This window comes from Schistocerca americana, chromosome 2 (assembly GCF_021461395.2).
Source record: "Schistocerca americana isolate TAMUIC-IGC-003095 chromosome 2, iqSchAmer2.1, whole genome shotgun sequence".
Classification (NCBI taxonomy): domain Eukaryota; kingdom Metazoa; phylum Arthropoda; class Insecta; order Orthoptera; family Acrididae; genus Schistocerca; species Schistocerca americana.
In genome coordinates, this window is record NC_060120.1 from 892466125 (window position 1) to 892485736 (window position 19612).

A 19612-nucleotide genomic window follows, 5' to 3' on the forward strand; every position below is an offset into this window, starting at 1 on the left:
TCTGTAGACTTAGCAATAAAGATCTCACTTCTACTATTACAAATCTTCTGCCTAGAAGCCTTTTTTCACTCTGTAACTGCCTTTGCCCTTAAGTTGCTGGTGTTTCAGATACATGTGGAATGTTCAGACTGTATTTCACAGGCCATGTGCTACACAGTGATTAGTGAGAGAAACTGGAACTCAAATGATGTGGGAATCACAGTGCAGCCAGTTCACTAGAGGAGACAGCTAGCAAACAAATACAGAAATGAATTATGGAGCACAAGAGAAGAAACACTAGCAGCTCACAAAACAAAAATTATTCGATGTGAGATCAAAGCCTCTCCCCATGACATCTCCATATAAAACATTCTTGGTAAACTTGGAACGTCAAATCTAGACAAAATCTTGTGCACAGGACAAAATGTTCATTAGGAACAACTGACTGTTGTGGCTACTGTTGTGGTGACCATTATAACCCATGTTGTTGTTGTGGTCTTCAGTCCTGAGACTGGTTTGATGCAGCTCTCCATGCTACTCTATCCTGTGCAAGCTTTTTCATCTCCCAGTACCTACTGCAACCTACATCCTTCTGAATCTGCTTAATGTATTCATCTCTTGGTCTCCCTCTACGATTTTTACCCTCCACACTGCCCTCCAATACTAAATTGGTGATCCCTTGATGCCTCAGAACATGTCCTACCAACCGATCCCTTCTTCTGGTCAAGTTGTGCCACAAACTTCTCTTCTCCCCAATCCTATTCAATACTTCCTCATTAGTTATGTGATCTACCCATCTAATCTTCAGCATTCTTCTGTAGCACCACATTTCGAAAGCTTCTATTCTCTTCTTGTCCAAACTATTTATCGTCCATGTTTCACTTCCATACATGGCTACACTCCATACAAATACTTTCAGAAATGACTTCCTGACACTTAAATCTATACTCGATGTTAACAAATTTCTCTTCTTCAGAAACGCTTTCCTTGTCATTGCCAGTCTACATTTTATATCCTCTCTACTTTGACCATCATCAGTTATTTTGCTCCCCAAATAGCAAAACTCCTTTACTACTTTAAGTGTCTCATTTCCTAATCTAATTCCTTCAGCATCACCCGACTTAATTAGACTACATTCCATTATCCTTGTTTTGCTTTTGTTGATGTCCATCTCATATCCTCCTCTCAAGACACTGTCCATTCCATTCAACTGCTCTTCCAAGTCCTTTGCTGTCTCTGAGAGAATTACAATGTCATCGGTGAACCTCAAAGTTTTTATTTCTTCTCCATGAATTTTAATACCTACTCTGAATTTTTCTTTTGTTTTGTTTACTGCTTGCTCAATATACAGATTGAACAACATCGGGGAGAGGCTACAACCCTGTCTTACTCCCTTCCCAACCACTGCTTCTCTTCCATGTCCCGCGACTCTTATAACTGCCATCTGGTTTCTGTACAAATTGTAAATAGCCATTCGCTCCCTGTATTTTACCCCTGCCACCTTTAGAATTTGAAAGAGAGTATTCCAGTCAACATTGTCAAAAGCTTTCTCTAAGTCTACAAATGCTAGAAACGTAGGTTTGCCTTTCCTTAATCTTTCTTCTAAGATAAGTCGTAAGGTCAGTACTGCCTCACGTGTTCCAGTGTTTCTACGGAATCCAAACTGATCTTCCCCGAGGTTGACTTCTACTAGTTTTTCCATTCGTCTGTAAAGAATTCGTGTTAGTATTTTGCAGCTGTGACATATTAAACTGATAGTTTGGTAATTTTCACATCTGTCAACACCTGCTTTCTTTGGGATTGGAATTATTATATTCTTCTTGAAGTCTGAGGATATTTCGCCTGTTTCATACATCTTGCTCACCAAATGGTAGAGTTTTGTCAGGACTGGCTCTCCCAAGGCCGTCAGTAGTTCCAATGGAATGTTGTCTACTCCGGGGGCCTTGTTTCGACTCAGGTCTTTCAGTGCTCTGTCAAACTCTTCATGCAGTATCATATCTCCCATTTCATCTTCATCTACATCCTCTTCCATTTCCATAATATTGTCCTCAAGTACATCGCCCTTGTATAGACCCTCTATATACTCCTTCCACCTTTCTGCTTTCCCTTCTTTGCTTAGAACTGGGTTTCCATCTGAGCTCTTGATATTCATACAAGTCGTTCTCATATCTCCAAAGGTCTCTTTAATTTTCCTGTAGGCAGTATCTATCTTACCCCTAGTGAGATAGGCCTCTACATCCTTACATTTGTCCTCTAGCCATCCCTGCTTAGCCATTTTGCACTTCCTGTCGATCTCATTTTTGAGACGTTTGTATTCCTTTTTGCCTGCTTCATTTACTCCATTTTTATATTTTCTCCTTTCATCAATTAAATTCAATATTTCTTCTGCTACCCAAGGATTTCTATTAGCCCTCGTCTTTTTACCTACTTGATCCTCTGCTGCCTTCACTACTTCATCCCTCAAAGCTACCCATTCTTCTTCTACTGTATTTCTTTCCCCCATTCCTGTCAAAGCAGCTTGTAATTGGTTGGCATACATCTTCATTACATCATAGTGCCAGGTGTTGCATCTACCAGTGCAGATATGGAAACAGTCTCTGACAGTATGACACAATGATGACTATGCTGACCAATCACAAGCCATCTGTGGACTTAAATGGTCACAAAAACTGCAGAAATGACAGTCAGTTGTGAGCACTTGTTCCTCCAAAACTGTGCTGTAGCCAAGAATTTAGTGTTCACATGAGTAGTATGTAAGAAAAAGCCACTGGCTGTTATACACTTATGACATGAATATAGATTAGTTTAGATTTACTTTCATTTCAACTGATCTGTAGTGAGGAGGCCTTCCAGGATGTACAACATGTCAGAAAAAACAATAATATATGACAAATATTTACAACTGAAACAAATACCATAAGCTAATGTACCTTCCACAGGTCTCAAGTGGAATGATTGTTTCACAAACAAAATATCAATGGAGTAGAAGGAGCTGGCCATCAATACATCCTTTAGGCTTCTCTTAAACTGAATTTCGTTGGTTGTTAAGCACTTTATGGCTGCTGGCAAGTTATTGAAAATGTGCATTCCTGAATAACGAACACCTTTTTATACAAGAGTAAGTGACTTTAAATCCTTGTGAAGATTATTCCTATTTCCAGTACTGATTCCATGAACTTAGCTGTTGGTTTGTTAAAGTGATATATTTTTAATGACAAATTTCATTAAGGAATAAATATATTGGGAAGCAATAACTCGTAATGCACGTTTTTGTGCAAGGGCCTAGTGGCCTGATGATATTTTTTTTACTAGTATCCTTGTATCTTATCATCACTTCAATTAAAAATCAGTATTCATTCCTAGAACTTTTATGTTTGTTCCAGAATATGTGGCAGTACTATCTAAAGTTAACTTAAGTGTTCTTTGAAAGATCCTTTCCCTTTCTGTCAAGTTCATTTCTTTATTTTACATGTCCAGGACATGAAATTATTACAGTTCTGTTGAGCATTGATAACATACAAAGATTAATTTCATAGAAATTTCAGAAATAATTCAATAAAGACAGGAAGTAACAACAATAAAATTACAAGGATTTATATTCAACAAGAATTTATTAAATACAAACACCAAGACAAACAAACAAAAAAATGAATAAACAAACAGCAAGATAATTCTCTTCATATTCTGTGGAGAGCACAGTATTTGAAAGTTTTAACTGCTGTTTTGTTAGCTGCAGAAAAATCATCAATAGTACAGGCATCTGGCAGGTTCCTGCAGACTAGCAGATGCTACTGTGTTGTGCACAACTTCGTACACAATGGTAAGAAAAGGTGGGCTACAGAGTGGTGTGGCAATTGTTGTTATAGGAAAGCGAGACAGGAGCAGAAGTGATTAGTGAACAATTGTACACAGTAAACAGTAAATTTACTTAATTTGTATTTCACCAAGCATACAAAGACTCATAATAAATAATGGAGCAAGAAAAGAAATCCAGCTATCACAATGTCCATGAGGATGAGGCTCTCTGAACTAAAGCATGAATGTTGGTGTCAAAGTCACAACTAGATGGCATCTGCATAGTGTCACATAGTGCAGAGGCTCTAAGTGAGTGGACTGGCTGTCTGCCACTGGCCATCCCATATTGCAGCGGAAGGGGGCGCTCATAGCCCCGTCACTGGAGGCATGGCTCAGGCAAGTTCCCATCTTTCCATCATCCCCTTCAATATATTCTCTCTTCCCATTACCCACCTGGCCTCAACCTCCGCTAATTTCAAGTTGCCACCCTTCATACATCACTTGTCACTCAACAAAATCTTTGCCTCTATACTTCCGCCACGACTGACATCTCTGCCCAAACTCTTTGCCTTACATATGTCTGCTTGTGTTTGTACATGTGCGGATGGATATGTGTGTGTGTGTGTGCAAGTGTATACCTGTCCCATTTTCCCCCTAAGGTAAGTCTTTCTGCTCCTGGGATTGGAATGACTCCTTACCCTCTCCCTTAAAACCCACATCCATTCGTCTTTCCCTCTCCTTCCCTCTTTCCTGATGAAGCAACCGTGGGTTGCAAAAGCTTGATACTTGTGTGTGTGTTTGTGTGTTTTTTATTTTTTGTTATGTCTATCTACCAGTGCTTTCCCGTTTGGTAAGTCACAGCATGTTTTTTAAATATATTTTTCCCATGTGGAAGCTCATTTTAGGTTGACATGGCCTAATAGCCATAACATCTTCACTTGATAATGGCCTAAGGCCGAAATTGCAATCGTGAAATAAAAAAGTGTTACAGTCACTGGCATAAATATGTTGTCTTTTATAAAGTTCTACATGACTGTAAATCCCAGATATAAAAAGAACAGCTTGGGAGCTGAATGCTTGGGCATCCATATCCTAGACACTAGCACTGGAACAGAGTTGGCATCTGAACTAGTCCTACATGTTCTATTGGGGACAAATCTGGGGATCTTGCTGGCCATATGAGAACCCTATACCATCTCACAGACAATTCTACACAACATTCCATGTGTGGATGAGCAATGTCCTGTTGAAAAATGGCACAAAAATAGTGTCACATGTGTGGTAACACATGAAGATGCAAGATGTCTGTGACGTTCCATTGTGCCATTAGAATATCTGCACTCATAACCAGCCAAGATGTGAATTCAAATCCAGTGGCTCCCTACATCATGAATTCAGGAAAAACACCACTTGGCCACCCCAATGCATGGGAAGAATGAAACATCTCCCAGGGTTACTGACATTTAATAGGATTTCATGGTACATTTGAGTTCCCACCTGCCCAGCAGTCCGTGCCAGCACTGCTCAGTCTCTCCAGTGTGTCAGAGGGTGCATGTATTTGCTTGTCAGTAAGCTCAGTGCCTCAACGAGTCATGAAGCCATCTGCTGGCACAGCAAAAGCCAGTCTGGAGTATCCAAAGAAAGCAGCCACATCAACATTGTGCCAGCACCAGTCCTCCATGGGCAGTGGCAGGCAAGAATTGAATCAGTGCCAGGGTCATGATGGTGCACAGTCTGACCTTGCTTATGTTTCATTATTTCTAGCCCAGGGGTTGGTTGCAGACATCTACTGAAGGAGCAGCAGAGGGGGTGGAGTCTGGTATATCATGAAGAAGTAGCAACAACCTGAAACCATCTCCAGGATTCATCAGCAGCAGCAGTTGACAAGATCTTGCGTGCGGAACTGGGCAATGCAGGACATTCTGCTGGGCCTTATTTACCTCCAGCAGTCAGTTGCTGAGGGAGTTAGTCTCTGAGCACCACTGCCTGGTTGGACAGCAGAAGGCTGGCTGTGCAGATCTGCAGCAGAGGTCAGATGGAGTCAGGATATGTGGGTGAAAGTAGACAGATCTTGTATAAGCCAAACAGTCTACTGGAGTCAGAGAGACGGTGTGGTGAAAGCAAAGCAATTGGACTGCAAGCAGTCAGCACAAGGTGTGGCCTGCTTTAACACTAGACATCACTGGGCTGCAGCAGCAATTATTAGTGTTTACCTCTAAATGTCCAGAAGAAACAGCAGATTTAAATCAGGATGGGACTGTGGAAGGAAGTTTTCATTATGATGATAGCCAAGCCTGGCATCAGAGTGATTCTTGATGTTGGTACTTATAATCGTATTGTGCAAGGATCAGTGTGTGGCCAAGATCTGAACTGTCAATACAGAGTGGGGCTGTTGTGCCCACATTGGTAGAACAGTGGCTTATATGATTGTGGCTAAAATGAAAGGCATGCCTAGACTCTGGTGTGCTCAGATTGTATTATATTTGTACCTGATTTGATAAGGTATGGTGTGGCTGTGTGGTATAATTGTATTCTAGTGATAAGCTTTAATGAGTCTGTTGTCAGTCCATGTATCTTCATAGTCAGTTTGTTGTGTCAGTGTAGTTTATGTTGTTCATATGTGTTGTCTGTCTGGTATGTGATTAAGGTGATGGTTGTAGTTGGCTGTTGTTATACCGTCTGGTGAGGCAGCTTTGTTGTTGCAGAGTTATTTCAGCTTCCTCTTTGTAAAGTTAGTTTCATTTGGATGGGCGGCCGAAGTGGCCGAGCGGTTAAAGGCGCTACAGTCTGGAACCGCACGACCGCTACGGTCGCAGGTTCGAATCCTGCCTCGGGCATGGATGTGTGTGATGTCCTTAGGTTAGTTGGGTTTAAGTAGTTCTAAGTTCTAGGGGACTTATGACCACAGCAGTTGAGTCCCATAGTGCTCAGAGCCAGCCATTTGGATGAAGCTATAATTCTAATGAATGATACATATCCATATACATATATCTTTGGCTAAGTTTTATGTTTTTTGGCACCTGTTTGAAGTTTTAATTATTTTGTTTCTGTGATATGAGTAAATATCTTTTATCATATTTATATTGTTATGTCAGAAGTTCACTAATGTGGAAGATTGAGCACAAGTACTTGGCTTGTTTGTTTCTGCAAGTGCTGTGGTGTTGTGAGTTTTGTTATTAAATCAAGTTTCTTAGTTAACAGCAGATACTTACAATACCCCAATCCAAACTCCACTCCCACCAAAACCCTGCACCTCACTGTGCTTTCCTGATTGCCTCATCTTTCCTATCACAAGTCCATAGAAGAATCACTTTCATTTTAGAACAACCTTTTCCCAGTGACCCATAAAAAAGAAACTTCTAACAGCACAACAGTGAAACTCAGTATCTACTATTAGTTGTTGTTATTATTTGGATTGAATTTTCCATGTTTGAAAAAAGTATGGAGGATTTTGTCCATCTTCACACAAAGAGAATGTCACCCATGTTTGCTAGAGATGTAAAGATTATGATTAGATCATGCCTGAAATGAATACATTAAACATGTGACTGAATATCAGTATTTGGAACTTTTAAGTCACCACATTTTATGTTTGTTATGTAATGTCTACTGTGTGAAGATAGAACCACATAGTTTCATGCCAAAATATTTTGTGATAATTTCTTTAGTGACACACATTTTCTTATTATTTTCAGAATAGTACCAGCAGAGTCAGATGATGTATATCCCAAACAGGGTCAAAAAAGATTAGCACTTATTTTCAATCATGAAGAGTTCCTGCAACCATCCAACAGAGAAAGAAGTGGTACACAAGTTGATAGGCAAAGTCTTCAGGAATGCTTCAAGAAATACAACTTTGTTATAGAACCTTTGAAAGATAACATGAAAAAAGCTGAAATTCAAGAAAAATTAAAAGAGGGTAAGTGTATTAGATTAATTATACTTAAAGAATAGCATTTAAATTTAATGTTCTCTGCAGGAAACTGATCACAATGAGTAGCAGTTTCAGTCAGTCATCTTCAGAACACACATAAAAATTTAAAAAATTAAAATTACTCTATAACCTCAATGCAACACATGCAATACAACTGGAGAAAACCAAATGTTTCTGAACTAGACCAAATCTGTTAACCTATATTGCAACCATAAGACATCATTAACATTAGTATTAATTTTGCTGCATCATCTAAAATAGCATAGATGGTTTCAGACACATAGCTGAAGGACCTTGGTAAACTGCAGTGACTTGAACTGGCATCCACAATCAACTGTAATGGTTTGAGGAATTCCAATCCTCAAAAACTGCTAACCATACACCAGTTGGGTGGTGAACATTGAATATATGTATGGGTAATTTGTCAACAAGAAATAATTCCCATAGAAAAACTGTGGATATGATGATTATTCAGTGTGTTCTTTTTATCATACACACACTAAGTTGTAACAAAACAAAGAAATACAAAGAATATCTAACAAAACTCATATCAATAATAAAGACTCTCTGCTACTTGTTCAGGAACAGATGTCACCACACCAGCCCCCACCCTCCCTCTTAATGTGAGTAACTCATCAGAATAATCATTTTGATCTCTGGAGTCTCCAGGGAGGCTGCACTGTCACAAAGTGTCGTTGGCTCAGGACAGGTTGGTGGAAAAACTGACAGGCCAGTGCTGCAGAGGCTGCTCCTTGTAGAGGTAAGCAGGCTTTAGTCACTCTGTGGAGGCTTTTGTGCCTGCTGTTTTGGCCTATTTTGAAAGTGTTCCATGTTTTGAATTCATACTGTAGGGACCTGTATATGATGAGTGTAATGGTGGGCACATAGTATCATCTCCGAGCTAGGCATGTGATGCTGTAAACAGATCTTTATGGATGAAAACCTTTCTCTCTCCATGCCTCACAGGTGGAGCTGCATGTAAACTTCTCATCCAGAGGTGAACTGCAGTCAAACTCTGTCACTGTTTCTGGAGTGGTCAGCTGGAGTGGTGCTGGTAAAATGAATTCAACTGGCACACACAACTGCTCATCATATACCAATAGGGTGTTGAACATTTCAGATCCTCATTTACTGTTGTGCAGAGGCCTAACAATATCAGTGGCAAAGCATGCATCCACACTGATGTGTATCACATCAGTGCTGCATTTAGCATGTGATGTAGCTTCCCCACCATTCCATTATAGAAGGGTGGTAGCTATTGTTGCAAAGATGGTTGCAGCCATGTAGCTGAAGTACCTCATTAAACTGCAGTGACTCAAACTGGTATCCACAATCAGTTGTAATGGTTTGAGGAATTCCAAATCTCAAAAACCATGTAAGCAACAACACCTTTGTGGGTGTCTCTGTGGAGAGCTTTGGGTCACCTTATAGAATGATCCAGTACAGTAATCAGGTAGTGATGACCAGTAGAGTAAAGTAATGGCACTGCTTTGTCCACATAAGAGGGGGTGCCCTCCCCCCCCCCCCCCCTCCCCAAAAAAAATAACTATAGATTTTTTGAAAAGCTATAGATTTTCAAATTGTTTACAAAAAATCCTTGTTCCCTCCAAAATACTCTCCATTACAACTGATACATTTGTCCCACTGGTGCTTCCACATTTCAAAATGTTTTTTTAGTGATCTTTAGAAATGGTTGACAGCTTCTCCCTCAGTTTTTTCCTTGTTCTCTTCATTGTTGTCAAATCACATCCTTTCATGTCCCTTTTCGTGTGTGGAAATAGGAAAAAGTTGCATAGACCCATGTCAGGTGAGTAACGTGCGTGGGGCAGCAGAACCATGCCATTTTTAGCCAAAAACTGTCTAAGAGATGGCTGTGTGTGCTGGTGCATTGTCATGGTAAAAGAACCAGACTCCTTTCTGCCACAAATTTAGTCTTTTGTGACAAACACTGTTGTGCAATCATCTTAAAACTTCCAAATAAAAGGTCTGATTGATGGTCTGACCTGAGGGAACAAACTCTGAATCTTGCCATCATAAAACATGAAAGAAGAATGAAACGATGCTAGCAAAAACAACCACAGCAGATGAACAGAACAGGCCAGGTTAACAGCACAGGTGCACTATACACACCTAGTGGCAGAAATGATTACTACACAAGCTCTCCTCATGCAATGCTATTCCAGTTTCTTTTGAGTACCCCCTCATATAAACATGAAAACCTTCCTTTTGGCAATGGAAAATCTGCAGCTGGTATGAAGGTATGTCAGCTGACTTTTCTGCATTACCAGTGGAGGCAGGAGCATGCTAAGCTCAGCAGTACCTCTGGATTCCTGGACACAGCAACTTGCTTGCAAATAATTTTAGTATTGCCTGGATGAGCCAAATTATGCAGTGCTCAAAAAACTATGTGCCAAGATTCTGAGGGGACTGTACTGGCATTGTTTGTCCCAGTATTTGTCACATCAGGTACTCATGGCACAATCTGAGAAAGAAATATGTTGCACCTGCAGGACCATGTGTTCACTTTGGAGTAAGTCATGTGGTACTGTGTCCTCTTGTTGCTTGGTTGCTCTATCAACACAGGGGTCTGCTTGGAGGCTGATGCTGTTTCGTGGCAAGCAGTCTGTGACAATGATGTTTCTACATGAATTTTGCCACAAATTGGTTGTAAACTAGGCTATATATTCTGCTTGTTTACAACACTGCTATGGTGAGCCATGAACCATTGCACATAGGAAAAAACAAGTTAGTGGTTTGTGGTCAGTAAAAATTACAAATTGTCTTCTTTTCACAAAGAATCAAAAATGTTTAATGGTCATGTAGATCACCAGCAATTCTTAATCAGTAGCAGTCCCTTTCTTCTGCTGTGGCATAAGGCTCTTCGAGTTGACAAACATTGCTCTCAAGATGCCTCTTACTATTACAGTACCTGCATTTTGATATAATTATTACAAAATTTTACTTTAATAATTTGATGTTGCAACACCTATTGTAATATTACCTACTAGTAACAAATTAGAAAAGGTAAAAATATTTCTGTCCAATTTAACAATATGTAGTTGTATTCATTTATATATGAGGCACCTGTGTACTTCACAAACAGAACTGATCAGTTACAACTGAACAAGCTGAATCACAACATAGGTCCCATGTGTTGTGTACCGATTTGCATTTTAATATACAAGTGTTTATTATACCATTCATTTGAAAACTGACCCTCTCTAGTTACCAAACCAATCCACTACACCAGGTCATGTCTGTTAGCATCTTAACCCTTTAACTGCTGTGGATGTGTTAATGCACACACCTTTGTACCTGTCCCTGTGTGCTCTGAACATGATTACACATGCCACAAGTCCTTCTACCTGGTACTCTGAACATGTCTATGCATAGAAACATTCAGATTACCAGGCAGAAGGACTGGTGGCACATGTAAACACATTCAGAGCACACAGGGACAGTACAAAGGTGAGCACGTTAACACGTCTAGAGCAGTTAAAGGGTTAATATATCAGTAACTTTAATTATTTTTCTTGTACTTTGTTCATTGTAAGTTTTGGCCTCTTTTCACAGATATATCTGGATAATACATTTGTTGCAATGAATTTGATGCCTCATCTGTTATCATTTACTCAGTTTCCTCTTTATCAACTGTAGTGTTTTGTACAAAATTTTCTTGAATTCAAAGTCTTTGACATTGTGATGTATCAAGCAGGCTTTGCAGTAGAATGTTAATTGTAGTGTCATTCCTATTATTCATGTCGACACACTTTCTGCATTTGTCCTTGTGAATTAGTGTTATTCAAATTAGTTAATCTTTATTTGTGCTGAATGTGTTTAGCACTTATTAACTTAATACTCAGTTTCATTTTACATATTAGATTGCTATTGTTATAAATTCTGAAAAGATTGCATAATGTATTTGTTGTTTGGTACAACTTACTTAATGTCACTCTGGTAGTCAAATCCAATTACATACCCAACTGCCCTTTTAGTAGATATTTAGAATACACATTTCATTATCACTTGTATTCATTCCCCACAGGAGTGTTTCTTTTGACAGCACACTGACTCAGAATTAACTCCCACAGTTAGAAAAGAATTAAAAGCCTCTAACCTGTAAGCTTGAATGTTTTAGCAATAAATAAATACTATTTATTAGAAATAACATCCTTACATTCTGATGAGGAAGTCAAAAATATTTATAAGTTAATTCAATACTTATTGTAGTTCAGATGTTTATGTATTTGTGTGTGTTAACAGTTGCGGAGAGAGATCATTCTGATACTGACTGCCTTGCTGTGGCTGTGCTCACACATGGGAATGATAGAGGAGGTCTGGCCGCTTATGATGACTGGTACACTGAAGAAGAATTGATTGGATCTTTCACATCGAATAAATGCCTTTCACTTACAGGAAAGCCGAAATTATTTTTTATTCAGGTAATAGAGCTCTTATATTGGAAGACATATGATATATAATTCTGCAGGAAATAAAAGTGTTCAAAATAATGATGTTAAGATCACTATGACTTTGAAATGCCACTGAACTGAATTTGATTTTTGTTGGTCCCAGAAATCCCACTGTGTGTTGTTACACATAGATATGTCACAAGTCATAATTATCATTTACGTGAATATTACAACTAACTCATAACAATAAAAACAACTATTACCTTTGTAGAATCAATAAGTCATTTAAAAACTTACGGAATTTAACGAAACATTTAATTTGGTTATTTTAATTCATTATCATAAAAATTATAACAATAAAACATTTAACTTGGTTATGAAAAGGAAAGTTGCCACTTACCATATAGCGGAAATGCTGAGTTGCAGACAGGTGCAGCAAAAAGACTGTCACAAATAAAGCTTTTGGCCCATAGTCCTTTGTCAAAAATAGATCTCACACACACACACACACACACACACACACACACACACACACACACACACATGCAACTCACCCACTCACATGACCACTGTCTGTTGAAGCCAGACTGAGAGCAGCAATGCACGATGGAAGATGCAAGCGGGTGGTGGGGTAAGGAGGAGGCTAAAGAGCGCATCATTTATGACGGCGGCCGAGTTTAGGTTCGTTCTGTGCATCTGATGTCACAAAACACAGTCAGCCAATTAACAGAGAACGACGTTGCCAGAGCTCGACTGCAGTGCAGAGCACGGACAAGTGTCTTCAGTTTTAGAAACGTTCACTCATAAATAAAGTAATTGAACAAAAGCAATGTCTTGATAGCAGACTTTCTTTTATAGAAAGTTTGGAAAAAGCATTCTTTATACCAATTGCTTCATATTCTATTAATTAATTAAACCAAACAAGCAATAAGCCTCCTAATTCAGGTGATAGCAAGGAAAGGTGTTTGTATCATTCTCACTAACCACTTTTGCGTACTAAAGAACAGTGGTAATTGTTATTTACTATTGTACTTCAACGAAACGTGAGTAATTCATAGTCATACCAACAGTGTTTGTCGGTATTTTGTGTGACATTTTAAAGTCCTCCAGGAGATGTGTTAAATGACGAGCTGCATTAGCGTAATGGTTAAAGTGTATGACTGCTAAGCGAAAGGTTTTGAGTTAGCCGGCACGGTAACTCAGTGTGTTCGGTCAGAGGGTTAGCTGCCCTCTGTAATAAAAAACTGAGTTAATGGATCAACAACGAACGAAATTTCTAGTGGCAACTAAAGTCAACCACATGGAAAGTATACGCTATGGACTTTTACCTCTGCAAACTCTTCAAAATTTCGTGCAATGGTTCACTACATCTAATGCTGCACAATAACTGCGTTGAACATCGAAACAAAATTAAGTCATTTATGGGGGGAAGGTATCAGTCAAGAAGATGTGTAAAAATCAAATTTTTGGGCCAAATAGTTTTTATGAAATTGAATGATAAAGTGTCAAAGCAGTCGAAACACCATGTGTCTGCACAGGTGAGCAATGCAATGATGACAAAATCACGCACATCGCGCAATGCGGGGAGCACGTCTCTGTAGCAGCGAAAGGGTTAATGTGGCCATGGTGGCTTTACTTCATCAACTGCACATTCCCCCCTAAACGTAAGTTTGCGAACTATACTATGGCGCTGCTTCTCTTGGCGTGTACAACTGGCTATGCAGCAATCTCCCGCATCTGGGCGGGCTTGCGCGAACCGCCAAGATAGAAGAATTGAACTATAGGGCAGGGAGATGGAGGGGGAGGAGGAGAGGGAGAGGGAGGAATAGCAGGGTAGTGGTTGGCGATGGTAAAGTGCTGCTTCTGGGAGCTTTCAGGAATGAGGTGGAGAGAGGGTAGGGCAGCTAGGTGCAGTTGGCAGGTTAGACAGAGTGAGGGGGAGGGGGGGCTGGGGGGGAGGGGGGGGGGGGTTAGTGGAAAAGGACAGAAGTAAAAAGACTGAGGGCTATGTAATGCTGGAATGAGAACTGGGAAGGGACTAGATTGGCAAGGGCAATGACTAATGAAAATTGAAGCCAGGAGGCAGGAGGGTTATGGGAACATAGGATATGTTGCAGGGAGAGTTCCCACCTGCACAATTCAGAAAAGCTGGTGTTTTTAGGAAGGATCCAGATAGTACAGGCTATGAAGCAGTCATTGAAATGAAGAATGTCATGTTGGGCAGCCTGCTCAGCAACTGGGCCACAGTTTTGTTGGTGGGCATTCATGTGGACAGATAGCTTGTTGGTTGTCATACCCCTGTAGAATGCAGGTTAACTTGAAGATCACATGGTTGGTGTCACTGGTAGCCCTGACTTTGATGGGATCAGTGATGCCTGTGACCTGACTGGAGTTGCTGGTGATGGGGGGGATGAACTGGACAGGTCTTGCATCTAGGTCTGTTACAAGGAGCCATCAGCCAAGGGGTTGAGAGCAGGGGTTGTGGGGAATGGATGAGGATATTGCGTAGGTTCAATGGGCAGCAGAATGCCACTGTGAGAGGGGTGGGAAGGATAGTGGGTAGGACATTCCTCATTTCAGAGCATGATGAGAGGTAGTCGAAACCCTGGTGGAGGATGTGATTCAGTTGCTCCAGTCCCAGGTGGTACTGAGTCAGAAGGGAAACGATCCTCTGTGACCAGACAGTGGGACTTTGGGAGATGATGGATGACTGGAGAGATAAGGTACTGGAGATTTGTTTTTCTACAAGGTTGGGAGGGTCTGTGCAGGCCTCAGTGAGACCCTTGGTATATTTTGAGAGGGACCGCTTGTCACTACAGATGCGGTGTCCATGGGTGGGTAGGTTGTATGGAACAGACTTCTTTGTGTGGAATGGGTGGCAACTGGTAGGTGGTAGGTTTTATGTGGACTGAGGTACTGATGTAGTCATCTTTGAAGTGAAGATCAACCTTGAGGAAGGTGGCTTCTTGGGTTGAGGAGGACCAGGTGAAGTGAATAGGAGAGAAGGTATTGAGGTTCTGGAGGAACATAGTTAGGGTGGCCTCCCCCTCAATCTAGATCATGAAAATGTCATCAATTAATCTGAACCAGGTGAGGGGTATGGGATTCTGAGTATTTAGGAAGGATTGCTCTAGATGGCCCATGTATAGGTTGGCATAGGATGGTGTCATGTTGGTGCCCATAGCCATACCCTGGATTTGTTTGTTGGGCCATGTCCTACGTGAGTGACAGAAGCAAGTGACAGCGAGCAACTTCTGGATATGCAACACTCCAGCAACAAGCATCATCATCGGGCAAAAAGCTCAGGTGCCCTGCTTGCGAGCGACCAAGTCAAGCTACAAGATGGCTGCTTAGAGCCAACCAGCTGTTTCTATAAAATGGCATCCCTAAACTGTAGAATACTGTAGCTGGAGAGTAAGGCTACTGAGTTAGGTTTACTTAAGAAAATAAAGCAAAAAGGAATGCTGTACATGAAATTTACAAAGGGAGGAATCTCCATGGAGAATTTCATAAATATCATCAACTATGAAGATCACCAGATAAATTCTTCGAATACACGTGAATGAGCAGAGGAGCATTTGACTATCTCATTAATAAATTAAATATGAATATTTTTTTACATGATCAACAACTTTTAACAGCCGATAAATGTGGAGCAATGACTACTACATGACTGACTACGCTAAATACAAATATATGTTCATGGATTGATTCTGGTTAAAAGCTAGCCGTGATGCAGGAGTAGCATATACAGTTCATGATCACATGTTATGGCCAGGTCCTGGGTTTAACTCTGGATCATTTTTGTATTTTTACTGACGCAGTTACAATTCTGTATACTAAGTTTTGTGTACACTGTTTACACTGCATTGCTAAGTATATTTTCAAGGTCTTGCCAAAGAACTTGATCTTCACATCTGTCCCAGTATATCACACACATTTAATTCCTAATGAATTACAATGAACCAAGAAATTTTACAGATATTTGATGTTGTGAACGTAATTCATCAGCAGTCAATGTTAAGGCCAAGTGTTTCAATTACTCTAAATAGTCTGTAAAAGTAAAGCTCACAAAATTTTTGAAAAGAAAGTCAAACGTTTTGTTTAATGATTTGTCGAAAGGTATGAAATAAAAAATATTAGGAAAACATTTGGTGCACTTCATTTTCTGTTCATGATTTAGAGCATCATTCAAAGGCATGTAGAATGTTTCTCTGATCTACTTATTTCTTTAACACAAATCATTTCATAAAATATTTGACTGATTTCTTTCATTTTTTAATTTCAAGTTTTATTCAAAAAGCATGATCTTAAACTGACTCTTCATTTGCCTTCCTAATGTACTTGATTCAAAGGAAGCCTTTTTGACATTTAAATACCACAAAAATGTATCTTTTATGTGCAAAATAGCTAGGTCTGGAACAGATGAAATTTTTGACACTTAATTTAGAACAGCTTTTTGTGAAATATTTCAATTTTTCCTCAGCTTATTAATTAAGTTTTCATTAATTACCCTGATTAATTTCAAGCAGTTAAATATTTTCATGCCAAACTAGACCTCACGTTGGTCACTTTGATACCCCGTGTACCTGTTTCTCTCCCTTTGTTTGGCTATGAAAATTTGGACAAAACCTCATGGTGTAAGTTATAGGGAGTCTTGTTTTTGCTCTGCTCACACATTTATGAAAACATATTGAGTGTTAATCATATGATAAAATAGTCCTTCCTGCATGCTGTCATTTCCAAAATTCATCATTTTGCTATCTTGAACCTTTTATGAAATACGACGATTTTTACCACTTGCTTCCTGAAATACAGGAAGGGTTCAGACGCGCCATGAGCGACCCACCCACAGATATAACAACCAATATCTCAAGAATGAAAAGAGATATCATTCCAGTCTCAACTTTAAATACAATTTAGATATAATGGTTACATTTCATACCCAACTATGTATGGCCTTAAATGAACTATACAAAAAGTCTACACAGTGTGATTTTACCTCTTCAAATTCTTAAAAATTTTGTGCAGCCATGTACTCAATTTCATGCAGCACAGTAACTATGACAAATAATGAAAATAAATTCAGATCTTTATCGTTTAAAGAGATCAAGCTATAGGTTGCGGAAGAATCAAATTCTTTCACCAAATTGTTTTCTTAAAATCTGATGTTAAGTAATTCATAGCTACTGTCATAGCTTTGCTGAGAAGACACATGGCTGTTGCTCTCTGTTGCATGTGCTGCAGTGACGAGATTCAAACATGTTTGAATTCAAGCATTGCCAGTTGCAGCAGGAGGCAGTCAGTGACACAGACATCACTTACATAGGACACATCCGTAACTACAAATACGGTCGTGTTTTGTCGCCTGAAGCTGCTGCGCGCTGTCACTCGCTTCTGTCGCTCACATAGGACATGGCCTAGGTAGTGCCTTCAAAGGAGAAGTATTTGTGGATGAGGATATTGTTGGTTGTGGCAGCTAGGAATAAGATTGTTGGTTGGGAATGTGTTGGGCATTGGGAAAGTAAATGTTCAATAGCAGTTAGGCCATGGGCATTAAGGATGTTAGTGTAAAGGGAGGTGGCATCAATACTGATGAGCAGTGCACCATGTGGTAAAGGAACAGGAACTGTGGAGAGTTGGTGGAGGAAATGGTTGGTATCATTTATATAGGAAGGTAGGTTGCAGGCAATAGGCTGAAGTTGTTGATCTACAAGAGCAGAGATTCTCTCAGTGCGGCCACAGTAATCGGCCACAATGGTGCATCCTGGGTGGTTGGGTTTATGGACTTTAGGAAGCATGTAGAACGTAGGAGTGCGGGGAGTGGTAGGGGTGAGGAGGGAGATGGACTCTGGGCAGCGGTTCTGGGATGGGCCTAAGAATTTGAGAAAAGATTTGAGATCTGGCTGCCACCCTTCCTTCCACAATGACTACCATCTGTTCCAATTCCATCAGTCCTTAACCATCACTAGGAACAAGAAACAAGAGTAGTAGTAGTAAACTGGTAGTTCCAGTCATTACTCATTACTGGAGCACTTAGAGTAGCACAGACCAATATACTTGGAACAGGCCAATCAAGGTGGTCCCACAGAGTCTCAATTGGGCTTAAATCAGATGAGTGTGGTGACCAGCGGAGTATAGAAAACTTATTCCAGTGCTCTTCAAACTATGTATGTACACTGCGAGCTGTGTGACACATTGAATTGCTCTGCTGGTAGGTGCCATCATGCTGAAGAAAAACAAACTGCATGTGGAGGTAGATATGGTCCACAAGGGTAGATGCAAACTTGTGTTGATCCATTGTGCCTTCCAGAATGATGAGCTCATGAAGCGAATGCCACAAAAACATTCCTCAGACCATTGAGCACCCTCCCCCAGCTTACACCTCTCTGATGGTCCATCACTCATGAAACGTGATTCATCTGGAAAGGCCACAAGTCACCACTCAGTGGATGTCCAGTTGTCGTATAGGTGTGCAAATTCCAACCTTTGTTGCTGATGAACAGCTGTCAGTACTGGTGCATGAAACAGGTGCCTCCAGCAGAGGCCCATTCTCAGCAATGTTCACTGAATGGTCATTGAGGGGACTTTGTAGGTAATCCCTTGGTTTATCTGGTCAGTCAGTTGCTCAACAGCTGCAAGTATATTTGCCAGTCCCCATCAACACAGCTGTAATTCAGCCCTGTCATCTATGGCCCTTGGTGCACCATAGCTGCCTTGGCACCAGTTTTGGATAGCACCATTTTACCATTTAACTGTTGTAGCCATGGTAGCGCTTGAACAGATTACAAAGTTAGCGATTTCAGAAATGATTCCACTCTTGATCTGAAAGTAAATGATGCTCCATTTCAACATTACGACAACAACTGCACTGTTTCCACTTCACCGTGAAATGCTTTATATACCCTCCATTGCTGGTGCTACCAAGTGGCATACGTGAGTGGTTATTGGAATTTGACATTGAACATAGGCAGTTGTGACATTAATGTGACTTGACCATGCATATTAATGACTTTCCAGGAAATATCATGGATGGAAACAAAATTGTGTTTGGTGAAAACAACAATATAATAATCATGGATAAGATATGAGAGCTAATGCTGTATGAAGCTGATTACATGCTAAAATATGTACACAAATACTCAAAGGAGAATAAAGTAACACTTAAAATAAAAAAGAGAAACAGTGTGACTTTCTACATGAACAAAAATAATAACAATATTAAATTAAATTTAAATAGTGACTCAGTAAGTTGCATTAAGTAACAGAAAATTTTTGGGAATAGCTATAGACAACCTACTGAAGGAGTGAAAACATACAATATAGATAGTAAAAAGCATTCCGCCTCATGCTATGCTCTAAGGATAATAGGATTAGTGTGTAGTAGTAACTGCCTTAAAGTAACTCACTGTGCATATGTTCAGTCAGTCATTAGATATGCTATGTTTCTGGGCTTAATATAAAGTAATAAATAATAGAAGCAGAGGAGCAG

General features: G+C 40.0%; 1 protein-coding gene across 2 annotated transcripts in view; it reads left to right on the forward strand.

Moving 5' to 3' along the window:
• The window catches only part of LOC124595556 (caspase-1-like), a 97083-nt gene that overhangs the window by 48436 nt on the left and 29035 nt on the right, over positions 1-19612 (forward strand). For both annotated transcript variants that reach the window (XM_047134335.1, XM_047134336.1), the window contains exons 3-4: positions 7470-7693; positions 11972-12150. In XM_047134335.1, coding sequence (XP_046990291.1) covers positions 7470-7693; positions 11972-12150 — 403 coding nt within the window. The remainder of the gene's footprint in view (positions 1-7469; positions 7694-11971; positions 12151-19612) is intronic.